Here is a 13811-nt window from a genome sequence, read left to right on the forward strand (position 1 = left end):
TATAGACAAGCAGTTTATTTATCAGCCAATTACAATAATCATATTGAAATTTATACAATCTCCAACAATTTATTTTCAGAAATGATCTTCTGAAAATATTTTCAAAATTGTTTCTGCAAAATACCATTGTTCATTTGCTTCAAGAATCTTAGTGCACTTATTCCATATTCTTGATTTAATGATATAAGACTAAATTAAATAAAAAAAAACAATAGTTTTACTGTACAAACTAAGCCTTAATTCTTTTTCAATGAGAATACAAAGTATCATACATAACATTATTCTTTGTTATTTTCTTATACATTATTAATGTTAAATATATTTTGTACAATTTCAGTGTAAATTATATGTATAAAAAAAACAAATTCCAATTAAAAAGCTTGCCAAAATTAATTCATTCAATTTCTCTTTCAAATCTTCCAAATCAACAAGAATTCTTAAATTATAAATAAAGCTAGAAAAAATAAAAAATTCACAGGTTAAATGTATAATAGAAACTACAGCTAAATTTATTACACACTATTTGAACATAACATTTATATAAATTTGAGAATTTTTTGATAATTCAAATTATATTTTTAATAGTAAATATAAAAAATTTATTTTTATACACTAAAAGGATGAATTTTTAGCATTACTTTCTTTATCTTGCAATAAAATTGGAAAAAACAAAAGAGCTGGAGATTTAAGAATTTTTCAAGCTTATTTTCTTATATTTACCATAGTAACTAAAAATTATTAACTATTACTATTAAAGTAAAAAGTTTTTCATCTAAACTTTGTTATTTTCAAAAATATATTTTCTCACTAATAATAAAAATGATCTCTTATAAAATGCATAACAGTGGAATAAATGCAATTTATTATGTATAGGAAAAATTACAGTAAATAACCTAAATTCAAACATCAACATTTTCTACATTGTTTTGCCAATGTAGAAAATGATGTTTGAATTTAAGTTATTTACTGTAATTTATTTACATATGTATATTTTTTTTTTCTTTTCAATTTTGAACCCATAGAAACTAAGATTGATTTTCAGCTAATAAGTATCATTAATGATACAAAATTTATTGAACAATATGTTAGAGAAAATAAAGAAATTTCATATATAAAGAAAGCAAACATAAATTCAATAACTGTTAAATATCAAATAAAACTTACTTTTATAATACTAATCCAGTATATGATGGTCCATCATTTTCTGGTGCATCCATACGATTTCGTAAATGTTCCAGTGTGTTTTGGAAATGCTTATTGATTTGGTCTGTTTCTTCATTTGATTCTAATCCAGGAAGCTGTTCATGTATCTTTGCAATAAGTTGATTAAGGACTTGCACTGTTACCTGATAAGTAAAATTTAATTCGTAAAATTTAAAGTAAAATTTGAAATTCAAATAATTGTTAAAATTTCACTTTTTATTGAAAGGTTTACACTTCTAAGATTTTATTTAGGAAGATATAATATAAAATCATGAAAAAAATTCTTGTTACAATTAAACATGTGTATTACTTTATTATAATATGATGATAAATTATGCACTTTGTTTTTAAAATAAGCAAGAATGTAGCAATATATAGTAGTATTCCCACACTAACACTATTCCACCCCTTACTGCTATCCCACTTGCATTTAAAAATATAGTGTTAAAAAAATGTCACAAGCAGATGATTACTGGATGAACAGGCATATCAGATTCAAACACTAGGCTACATGAACAGTCAGCTGCAACATGGCAAAGAATAAAAATTTAATAGTTGTTCACTTTTTATTGAGTACTGTGATGACATGTATCATTGGTTTGCATGTAGCTTGCATATGTGTGAGACACTGCTGTATTGGTTTGGTAGCTCCTTGCATAATAATGTGCTGCCACTGATTGTAAGCTATTACTTTTTTACAATAGCCTAATTACCTATGCTAAGATCAACACTCAAATTTCTGGTTACATCCTTGAATAAGCTACAAAATTTTTTCTATAAGATAAATTATTCCTTTTTATGAATATACATAGTTGAATCCAGAGGGACACATTTTTTTCCTGCATAATACAATGTATGTATTAATATACAGTTGAGCACAGTTATAACAAACTTGGATATAATGAGTTCCACAGTTATAATGAGCAAAACAACATAACAATTTTAAGTTTCCATACATTTTCTCACAGTTATAACAAGGGTACTTCACAGATACAGTAATACCTCGACTTATGCGAACCTGGAGTTACGCGATTTTCAAATCTCGTTGATTCGTCTTTTGTTTGAGCGCCACGCAAGTCTTGATTACTCACTCCCCCCACACACTTGTTCAGCTTACATGTTCGGATGTGTAGCACAGAATCGACACATAGCTACAATTTATTTTGTGTTATTTATTTCTGTGTTTGTTATATCTATGGAGACTCGAGAGACTCTATGTGGTGATTTCTTGTAACCGTGAACGAATCAAAACACGAGATAAGATTAACGAGAACATTTATTAGCTTACATACATGCGACTTGAGTTTACACAAATTGTGAGATTATACCCCGACTTACGCGAATTCAACTTACGCGGTTATCACTCGGTCCCACCTATTGCATAAATTCGGGGTATTACTCTACACTGAGCAAATTTTCAGTAGCTAGGCAAACACATGAACATTCTTAATTGTTCAAGTAAGAAATGCAATAACAAATTCTTTNGTTATTTTCAAAAATATATTTTCTCACTAATAATAAAAATGATCTCTTATAAAATGCATAACAGTGGAATAAATGCAATTTATTATGTATAGGAAAAATTACAGTAAATAACCTAAATTCAAACATCAACATTTTCTACATTGTTTTGCCAATGTAGAAAATGATGTTTGAATTTAAGTTATTTACTGTAATTTATTTACATATGTATATTTTTTTTTTCTTTTCAATTTTGAACCCATAGAAACTAAGATTGATTTTCAGCTAATAAGTATCATTAATGATACAAAATTTATTGAACAATATGTTAGAGAAAATAAAGAAATTTCATATATAAAGAAAGCAAACATAAATTCAATAACTGTTAAATATCAAATAAAACTTACTTTTATAATACTAATCCAGTATATGATGGTCCATCATTTTCTGGTGCATCCATACGATTTCGTAAATGTTCCAGTGTGTTTTGGAAATGCTTATTGATTTGGTCTGTTTCTTCATTTGATTCTAATCCAGGAAGCTGTTCATGTATCTTTGCAATAAGTTGATTAAGGACTTGCACTGTTACCTGATAAGTAAAATTTAATTCATAAAATTTAAAGTAAAATTTGAAATTCAAATAATTGTTAAAATTTCACTTTTTATTGAAAGGTTTACACTTCTAAGATTTTATTTAGGAAGATATAATATAAAATCATGAAAAAAATTCTTGTTACAATTAAACATGTGTATTACTTTATTATAATATGATGATAAATTATGCACTTTGTTTTTAAAATAAGCAAGAATGTAGCAATATATAGTAGTATTCCCACACTAACACTATTCCACCCCTTACTGCTATCCCACTTGCATTTAAAAATATAGTGTTAAAAAAATGTCACAAGCAGATGATTACTGGATGAACAGGCATATCAGATTCAAACACTAGGCTACATGAACAGTCAGCTGCAACATGGCAAAGAATAAAAATTTAATAGTTGTTCACTTTTTATTGAGTACTGTGATGACATGTATCATTGGTTTGCATGTAGCTTGCATATGTGTGAGACACTGCTGTATTGGTTTGGTAGCTCCTTGCATAATAATGTGCTGCCACTGATTGTAAGCTATTACTTTTTTACAATAGCCTAATTACCTATGCTAAGATCAACACTCAAATTTCTGGTTACATCCTTGAATAAGCTACAAAATTTTTTCTATAAGATAAATTATTCCTTTTTATGAATATACATAGTTGAATCCAGAGGGACACATTTTTTTCCTGCATAATACAATGTATGTATTAATATACAGTTGAGCACAGTTATAACAAACTTGGATATAATGAGTTCCACAGTTATAATGAGCAAAACACCATAACAATTTTAAGTTTCCATACATTTTCTCACAGTTATAACAAGGGTACTTCACAGATACAGTAATACCTCGACTTATGCGAACCTGGAGTTACGCGATTTTCAAATCTCGTTGATTCGTCTTTTGTTTGAGCGCCACGCAAGTCTTGATTACTCACTCCCCCCACACACTTGTTCAGCTTACATGTTCGGATGTGTAGCACAGAATCGACACATAGCTACAATTTATTTTGTGTTATTTATTTCTGTGTTTGTTATATCTATGGAGACTCGAGAGACTATGTGGTGATTTCTTGTAACCGTGAACGAATCAAAACACGAGATAAGATTAACGAGAACATTTATTAGCTTACATACATGCGACTTGAGTTTACACAAATTGTGAGATTATACCCCGACTTACGCGAATTCAACTTACGCGGTTATCACTCGGTCCCACCTATTGCATAAATTCGGGGTATTACTCTACACTGAGCAAATTTTCAGTAGCTAGGCAAACACATGAACATTCTTAATTGTTCAAGTAAGAAATGCAATAACAAATTCTTTTTTTGGGATATATAAAACTGAAAGGATTACTTAGTTTTATGACCACTGGATAATTAGTTTTACAACCTGTATGGATTACACACATGTTTATCACTTAACTTTTTTTTGGAGATTGCCCTCCCCCCTCTTTCTTGACTAGCTTCCAGCCTTATTCTGCTAATTTACCTAATCAGTACAACTGTGAAATTACTGTATAATCTAGTTAGAAACGAACTCTTCTATCAGAAAGATGTCTATGACAAAAAGAAAATCTCTCTCAGTATATGAAAAATTAAAAATTATTTGAGAGTTGTGTGATGCTAAAAACTTCAAAGTGTGTAGGAAGATTTGTCATCTTTGACAGTATTGAAATTATTAAAAAATAAAGCAAACACCAATTTTAAGATTTGTAGCTAAAAAGACTAACTGAAATTGGACATATTAATTAGTATGATCTTTAATATTAAACAATTTATTTTTTCATAATTAAAGATCATACTAATTAATATGTCTGATTTCAGTTAGTCTTTTTAGCTACAAATCTTAAAATTGGTGTTTGCTTTACAGTCGACTCCCCTATAACACTGTTGATTATTCCGTTTTATATGAATTCCATGTTGTATGAGTCATTTAAATTTTACAAATACATGTGCCGGACTGTGAACAGCTCATGTATTTGTAAAATCTAAGTGACTCGTACAACATGGAATTCATATAAAACAGAATGATCAACAGTGTTATAGGGGGGGTCGACTGTATTTATATATCAGTTCATAAAAAAAATTATATATATATATATATATTTATATTTATTAATAAATTAATTAAATCAGTGTTTATTTACTTATATGTTTGGTTTGTATGANATATATATTTATATTTATTAAAAAATATATTTTATATTTATAACTTTTTTATTAACTTTTTTATTTAGAATTAAAAATAGATTTCAGTAATTATCAGTAATGCATAATGCAGCTACAAATTTTGCCACCTGCAGAGTGCACCCTACAGTTTATGCCCATTCTCCTCTACTTACTCATATTCGTGAAAAGCAGTGATGTAACGGTTTTAACAAGTAAATCTTGCCAGTCCCTTAATGCTCATATAACAGTTTGACTGTACATGGATGATGCATAAATATGTTTTCTTGTAGTGCCATCTAAAGTCAATAGTCTATATTAGTTTGTCCATAATTCATGACTTCTTTTAATCATCATCATATATGATATCAGTACATATTTAAAAATTATGTATTTTCTTATCAAAGTCTTAGAAGTCAAAGGCCACAATTTGATGTAATTTATGAACATATGTAAATAAATTGAATTAATTATTTCTCTATGAATCCAAACTGATACTGTTTCAAGATTAAAAAAATAATTTACTTCTTTTTATAAAATTTTCAAAACCAATATAAAATAAAAAATCTAGAATACAACAAAAAGAAATATCATCATATCTACTATGTTTAACTTATAATTCAGAATCTTAGTGATATCTAAGTAAAATGTTTGACTATCATATTTAGGTCATTATCAGAATATGGCTATCTAAAAAATAACACGAATTAACTGACCACCCAAATAAGTTTATCATACTTCTAAGTCAAATTTAAGAATTTCAAAAATTAATTGAGTATCATATGACATGATCATTCTAAGTTTCTAATACTCTTATCATTTGTTGTTTTGTTACTCTTTTTATTTTTAATGTTTTCTTCTTGTAAGTAAATTTTACATTTTTTTAAAAAATAATAATACCTGATCATTTCCTTTTTCAAAAAAGTACACATAATGATTTAAAACTTCAACAAATAGTTGCACTTGAACACTGGAATCCATGCACTGGCTTGCAATACGCAAACCTTTCTTTAAACATTCCATCACTCTCTTACCATCATGCATCTATGAAAAATATTGAATGATATAATTAGTATTGTGTTGTTTTCTAAATTATTAAAATAAAAAACTAAACTTTACCTCTTCTCCTTTAGTTGCCTGACTTTTACCAGACCAAAACAGGTGTGAACAAACACTCACGCCTCGACATTGATCAGGTTTTTTCAATAATTTTGAAGCTGCTAAAGCACATTGAGTCCTAAGAGGTTCATGATTCTCTTCACTGAAACACAGCATTTGCTCTACTGTAGCAATAATAAGTGTAATTGCTGCCAATTGTGCTTTGCTATCAGATATTTCATCTTCATATAGAGAAAATGCCTGATGAAAAAATAAATCTTTATATATCATGTGCATTTATTTAAAAAATTTAAAAATATTTTGTATAAAAGAACAAAAAATATAAATTTGTATTCTGTAAATAATTTTAAGTTTTGCTGCAGAATTTATCAAAAGCTGTAAAATTAATTAGTAATGGTATTTTTGATAAAAACATTGAACTAAGTTTATTTTTGATATGCCTAAATATTGTGGTATATACCTGAGATACAAATTCATAAGCGATTGTTTCATGATTCTCAAATCCAATCTGCCCAGCAGCTAATGCTCCCTGAAGGAAAAGCCGAAGAGGAAGTTCTGCCATCTCAGCTTTAATCAATGCAGTAATAGTCTGATGACAAAACTGGAAAATTTTCTGACATTTTTTCTCCCATTTATCATCCTAAAATAATAAAAAATACATTTCTCTCTAATTTCACTCTAAAAAGATTTTGATTTTTGAAAATCACAACTATCTTACCCACAAACACAAAAAAAAACTTAGATTATGTGAGTAAAATTTATTGTATTATGTTAATTTCAATAATACCAATTATATGTAATACTCAAATAGTAATTACAATTAACATTAAAAAAAATACAAGAAATTATTCTCTCTTATAAGTATCCATAGCAACTATATAATGCATCAATAAATCTTATCCTTTGTCACAAATCTCACTAAATAATTAATCTCACTCATCTTTCAATCAACTACACTGAATTTTACATCTTTAATAACTTAATACTGATGATAAACTTCATTGAATATTTCAATGGTCATTAAAATATTGAATGTGTTTTTAATACTGTTGAGTCTTTTGGTGAGATGAAAACATAATAAACCATTATTTTTGGATATTCTTCAAAACTGGATAATATTGAATAATTTTACTATTTCTTTAACTTTTTTTTTGTATTAATCTATTTAGACAGGAAACTTTTGGCTTATTCTTCATGATTAATTACATGCACAAAAATATGATAACTATGCAAATGAAATGTCATTGTGTGCATAGTTGACTAATGCAGAATAACAAGCATTAATATTTGAATAATCGATCAGACTTGAAAAATGACATCACCTCAACTTAAGTTTAGTCTTTATTCAAGTGGAAAAGAAAGAAATCACTTTAAATATTTCCTTTACAATAATACTTAAAATATTTGTCAAATGACATGAACTTTCATTAAGCAGTGGTCACACCCAGCAATTTCCAGCTGCACAGGTGACTGTAACCGCAACAAGTTGTGCGAGCGTGAGTTGCATGCATCTTGTCATGGTCACATTGTTCATTGGTGTTGCAACTCGAAAACATGTGACATCATAATAAACCAATAAAATTACAGTAGTTTGTTTTTGACTATTTTTGTGAGTTTACCGACAGTTTACATTCTACTTCAGAGTATTTACAGAATTTTAGCCACTTTTCTTATTAAAATGGCCAGCAGTTCCTTTTCTGAAATGAATAAAAGAAAAAAAGGCAATCATTTTGTTAGAGCTGGTGAGAATACACGAAAAAATAAAATCTTCGATAAAATGAAGAATTAAAATCCCACAGGCATTCATTAGCCTGAATAAGCTCAATCAATCTCAATTCTGTAAAAGTATCAATCCTCTTACTTTCTGCCATGATGATGAAAGATTTTCAATGTTTCCATCATATGACATGGCACAAAGACATTTGCTGATTGGATGCGCATTTGCAATTGATGCAAGTAGAACAAACTTTTTGTTTTTAGTTGTGGTTGCAGTCATGCCAGTTTTTAAAGGGGGTTTACCAGTTAACGAGAATATCTGTCATGGTTACAGTTGCCAGTCTGGCTGGAAATTGCAAGGTGACCACTGCTTTAGTCTTTTGTTAATAATGAAAAACAATTACTATAAAGTTCTTAATCTTTTAAAATGCAATGATTAATGAACTCAGAATAATTTATTTCAATTTATCTGTATTGAATTGTTAATTCAAATATCAGCTGTAACCATAATCAAAAACAAAGCATCTGATAACACAATATGCATATACATTAGTGAAAGTACATGTAATATCCATCTACACTTTACATGGATATTATCTACTATTTAATATTTATTAATTTAATTTAAAATTTGGTTTTTTGTTAAGCCATTTCATTTTAATATTTTATGAAATAAACATGTATTCATAATATACAAATAGATTTTTCTTCTGATAACATGTCAATATGCAGGGATTACAATGCATAGCACCAAAATTCCCACTTGGTGATATTTTTATTAAAGTGGTGAAAATAATATAATACTGATGATAGCAAGTGGTGATAAAAATCCTAATCTGCTTATTTCAACATTCAGCATGAAACTGAATCACAAAGCACATTCCAGGAAAAACAACAGAATGTCTAGCTTCCCGATGGAAGTCCCGTGCACGACACACCTAGCTATTTCATGATGTCATGCAACAAGTTTGGGCAGAAAAGTACGAGGCATGTCCGGAAAGTAAGTACGGTTTTGGAAAAACTCGCATAAAAAAATATTTTTTCAAAACAAAATTTATTTTTAAATATTTACAATATTTAAATTTTTTAAATTTACATGAAAGAGCATGTCTGAAACTATTTTTCTACATAGATACCACCATTGTTCAGACATTTGTCATATTGGGAAACCAATTTGTCTATACCCTCTTCAAAGAAAGATGCCAATCAAAACTTCTTCTTCCAAGAACGTCAGTCTATGAGGCGTTAAATATACTTGAAATTATTTTAATTTACGAGCGCTTTTGACGTAAATAAGCACGTCGTCTTCAGGTAAAATTAAATTCGAATAAAGAATTCGAACCATACATTTAAATTTAAAACATTAACGATACTAGCCGTTTTTGAACATACAAAAAAGATTTTAAATTTAAATTTTTAGAATTAAACATTTAAAATTGGTGCGCATGCGTTTTAAAACAAATAAACATCGATTGGAGTGGCTATTAATTATTTTGTGAACGCGAAAAATTGGCGCACGTGCACCTTAACATGCATAACATGAGAGCCAATTAGATGTCTATTAAGAACAATTAAATTTTTAGAATTTAAATTAAAACACTTTGTAAATACGTATAAAATTTTTGGCACGCATGCGCCTTAACATAGACAGCATAGAAACCGATCGGAATAGATCCACAAGTGCAAGTTTATGTTAAAATTTAAATTTTAAATATTAAAGCGCGGGACATAATTTAAAATACATAACACACGTAAAAAGACGCACATAAAGGGGCCGACATGTATGTGCTTTGAATCATGTAGGAGGTGCGGGAAGAGAATGCAAAATTATTGTTGGTTTTTTAACCGCCTGAATAAATTAATCCAGACGTCCGGTAAATCGAGGGTAGGGGTGTTGCACGGGGAGAGCAGTTTTGTGAGGAGGGCCTCCCAAATGTATATCAAGTTCCCTTCATCACAGCGTTTGAGTATTTCCACTCGATTCCAAAGCGCTACGTGGTGGTGTTGTATCACCAATTTGGAAAGTTCCGTGTCGCAATTGCCAAGTGCCCGTGAACTTAATACACCTAACAAGAAAGATGCCGCCAGTGAAGACAGCCACTGCTGAACATCGGTTGTTGCAACAATCTCATGCAAAACAGTATTTGAAATTTGTGGAACTCTTATTGTGAATCATCTGTTTTCAGGAATTTTTTCATTCACTTTCGCAACCAAACCATTATTGACAACAGAAGGCCAGCCACTCCATGCTTCATCATGAACATCAGTGCGTTCAGCATTGAATTGTCGAACCCACTTTCTAACCATTCCATCACTCATTACATTTTCACCATAAATCTCTACAAGTTGACAATAAATTTCAACTGGCTTAACATTCTTTGCATTCAAAAACCATATTACAGAATGCACTTCACAGTTGACGGGATTGGCAATAGTCTTAAAACATTTTGAATGCTCACTAACATGTGGAAAAACAACACAATCCAGCTGTAATGGCATCACTGGACTAACAATCAACCAGAGAGACATGTGCGCAGGTGCTGAACTGTGATACTACCACTGCAATGGTAGAACGAAACGGTACTTACTTTCCAGACACGCCTCGTAGAAGTGACATTGAGAACTGAAGGTAGTTTTTATGCACTGCTGCCCAGCATTTCCACATTGGAGATTTTTTTTTATCAATTCAGAGGAAATTTGGGAATTTTTTGGGATAACATTTTTCACTTTAATCATTCTTCAGTAGACTAAAACAAAAATTTTGACATGACAGAACATGTGAAATACTGTTTCAACATCGTGATCAAATGTCATTCAGAATTATTCATTTAAAAATTATTCAAAAATGATTCCTATTTCTAAAAGACAGCTTAACATGTTACTTTTGCTTTCAATGTCTTGAAAGCAAAAGCTACATGCTACCAAACTGATAAAGCTACCAGCACCTACATTAATTAGTAAGTAAAACTGGAGATGATAAATAATTTGAAATGGCAAAAATAGTTTAAAACTGGTGAAATGGTTGGCAATATTTTTAAATTTTCCAGAGAGACACCTAAATATGACTAATTTTATAGGATTAGTGATAAATTCAGATAATTTTATATAATCTATAACACTGAGTTTTCATAATAAATAACTAACTTCACAAACATTAGTTATTCAACAGATTTGATTAAAAATTTCTTTTTGTATGGTTAAATACCTTCTATTTTGCAAGGTATTTATGCAAATTTTGTAAACAATGTTTATTAAAACTGCAAAATCTGTATGAATTCTTAAAAACTATAAAATATCACAATAAGCAAAAGCAATTTCAAGTTTATAATAAGTTTATATATTTTTATAAACTTGGAATTCAAAATGATTAGAGATATTTACAATTATAAATAGTCAAATTTCACTAACATTTGTTCATTTTAAATAATTATATAAAATGCATTAATAAATTAAAATTACCTCTTCATTAATTTCTTTATATCGAAATGCAAGTTTATATTCTTGGAATACCAAAGGTGGTAATGTATACTTTATTCTTTGGTTTCCTCCATTACCAAAATGCTTTCTTGCAGTATTTAAAATCTGAAAAGAATACAAGAAATCTTCATTAGTTTGAAATTCAAGGGATAAAATAACCACGATTTTGAATTATTCAAGATTTACATATTTCTGTGCAATATGCCAAATGCCATATAACTGATGTAATTTATTAAGCAAATGGAATACGTCTATGTATACAGAATGCTATTTTCATTAATAAATAAATAATAATAATAATAGTTTAAATAAACTACAGATAAACAGCACACCTGGTGAGAAACTCACAGGTTGCCAGACAGGTTTTATAAAAAATAAATCAGAATTCCTCGAAATGTAGCCCAAATTATTTTAAAAGTGGCCCAAAAAGTAGTAAGTTGTTCATATGTAGAAGCCTAGAGTCCTACAAATATCTCAATCTGCAATCCCAAAAACAGTATTTTGTGAGGAGAGAGAAAAAGAGTAGTCCATTGATCAAGGTAACACCCAAAAATGTGTTACTGGAAAAACAAAGTCATATTGTCCAGATTAGTTTTTCTTGGTCTGTTGTTATCTTAAAATATTGAGGCACTTTCATCTAAACAAATGAGTTACAATTGAGAAAACAGTATTTTTCATCTTAATTTATATAACTGCTTTAATTATGGTTTTTATAATTAATGTATAATAATAATAATCCTCTGATGCAGTAGCAATGACTGAAAATAAAAGATAAATCTTGTATCATCATCATCTTACCAGATACTGCTGATCAGCTGTTTCTGCTTGCATTAAATGGATAAAACGACCCATTAAACCTTGTTCTTCAGCAAAATCATCTGGATCATTGTCATCGGGAGGTTGATCAGGCTGATCCTGTATTAATGGAGCTAATAATAGCAGAACTTGATCTACCTATAAAGATGTATTCATTATTACAAATTTCAAAATTAAAATACACTGGAAATAAACTTATAGCAACAACAATTATAAATATCTAACCTGTTCTTGCATTGGTATCAGTGTTTCATTTTCTAAAGCATTATTGACTAAAAATGTAGACATTGTTTTGCGACTATGGTAATCACAGAAATCCAATAGTTCTCCAAAATGTTCTAATTTTAATACAGTCAATAAATTGTTATAATTCTGTACAGGAATTTTCAGTAACCTTAGCAATTCTTTTGCTACTGATGTATTATAATCCACTCTAAAAAAAAAAGTATCCTTTAATCACAGATAATCTAAAAAAATTTTTCATATGGAATTTTTTTTAATCAAACTTTTTTGAGAGAGTTATGCAAAAAGGAAGCAACCACAAATGCCAATTATTCTAGCTGTATACATTATATTGTTAACATTGTTTAGGAAACATGTTGTATTCAGAAAAAACAGTCATCCTATGATGTTATAGTCAGTGTATAATTAAACCACACACAATATATTAACCATATCTAAATCTGTAAAATAGTAAAATTGAATATTCTGCTATCAGCATGGCTGTGCCCAAACAATGTGTGTCATTTGTTTTAAACTATGTATAAAAGTGATGAGAAAAGATTAAATTCATTATTTTATTATGAATTTTAGAGGTAAATTTATGACGACTTTCAAAATAAAGTCAAATCTATATATATAAAAATGAATGTATGTCTGTCTGTGTGTCTGTCTTATGTCCTTCATGCATTACCACACCGTTTATCCGATTGCCATGAAACTTTGGGAAGTTGTTTAATATACTCCCGCGAAGGTTTGTGGCATAGTACGATTGCCATAAAACTTCGGAAAGTTTTTTAATACACTCCAGCGAAGGTTTTTGGCATAGTACATTTATCCTACGATAGATGGCGTGCGTTTACACTAGCATTCGAGCAGTGTGTTCGATCGATTTCAAATTGTGAAGACCATTTCCCCCTTCAAAAAATATTTCTATATATGCATTTGTGAACTGTTATTTACGATATTCGTAATAATGTTTGTTTAATCACTTTATTTCAACTTTTTTTTGCTAATTACGTATTCGCTC

The 13811-nt window shown here is 29.1% G+C and overlaps 1 protein-coding gene and 1 long non-coding RNA gene across 2 annotated transcripts in view; both read right to left on the reverse strand.

The window, feature by feature from the left end:
• LOC111620934 lies at positions 1-1348 on the reverse strand. Its single transcript, XR_002755979.1, has 2 exons — positions 1165-1348; positions 1-454 (listed from the first exon to the last, which is right to left on the reverse strand). It is a non-coding gene; the product is annotated as an uncharacterized LOC111620934 (long non-coding RNA).
• Positions 1349-3054: 1706 nt separating this feature from the next.
• LOC111620944 (vacuolar protein sorting-associated protein 35-like) overlaps positions 3055-13811 on the reverse strand; it is a 39986-nt gene continuing 29229 nt past the window's right edge. The window contains exons 8-14 of the mRNA XM_023362967.1: positions 12788-13012; positions 12545-12700; positions 11729-11851; positions 7014-7193; positions 6554-6793; positions 6335-6478; positions 3055-3253 (exon numbers count right to left, since the gene is read on the reverse strand). Coding sequence (XP_023218735.1) covers positions 3074-3253; positions 6335-6478; positions 6554-6793; positions 7014-7193; positions 11729-11851; positions 12545-12700; positions 12788-13012 — 1248 coding nt within the window. The 3' untranslated portion in view covers positions 3055-3073. The remainder of the gene's footprint in view (positions 3254-6334; positions 6479-6553; positions 6794-7013; positions 7194-11728; positions 11852-12544; positions 12701-12787; positions 13013-13811) is intronic.

The sequence above is a fragment of the Centruroides sculpturatus genome, unplaced genomic scaffold (assembly GCF_000671375.1).
Source record: "Centruroides sculpturatus isolate CEXI.00-Female unplaced genomic scaffold, Cexi_2.0 scaffold252, whole genome shotgun sequence".
Lineage (NCBI taxonomy): Eukaryota > Metazoa > Arthropoda > Arachnida > Scorpiones > Buthidae > Centruroides > Centruroides sculpturatus.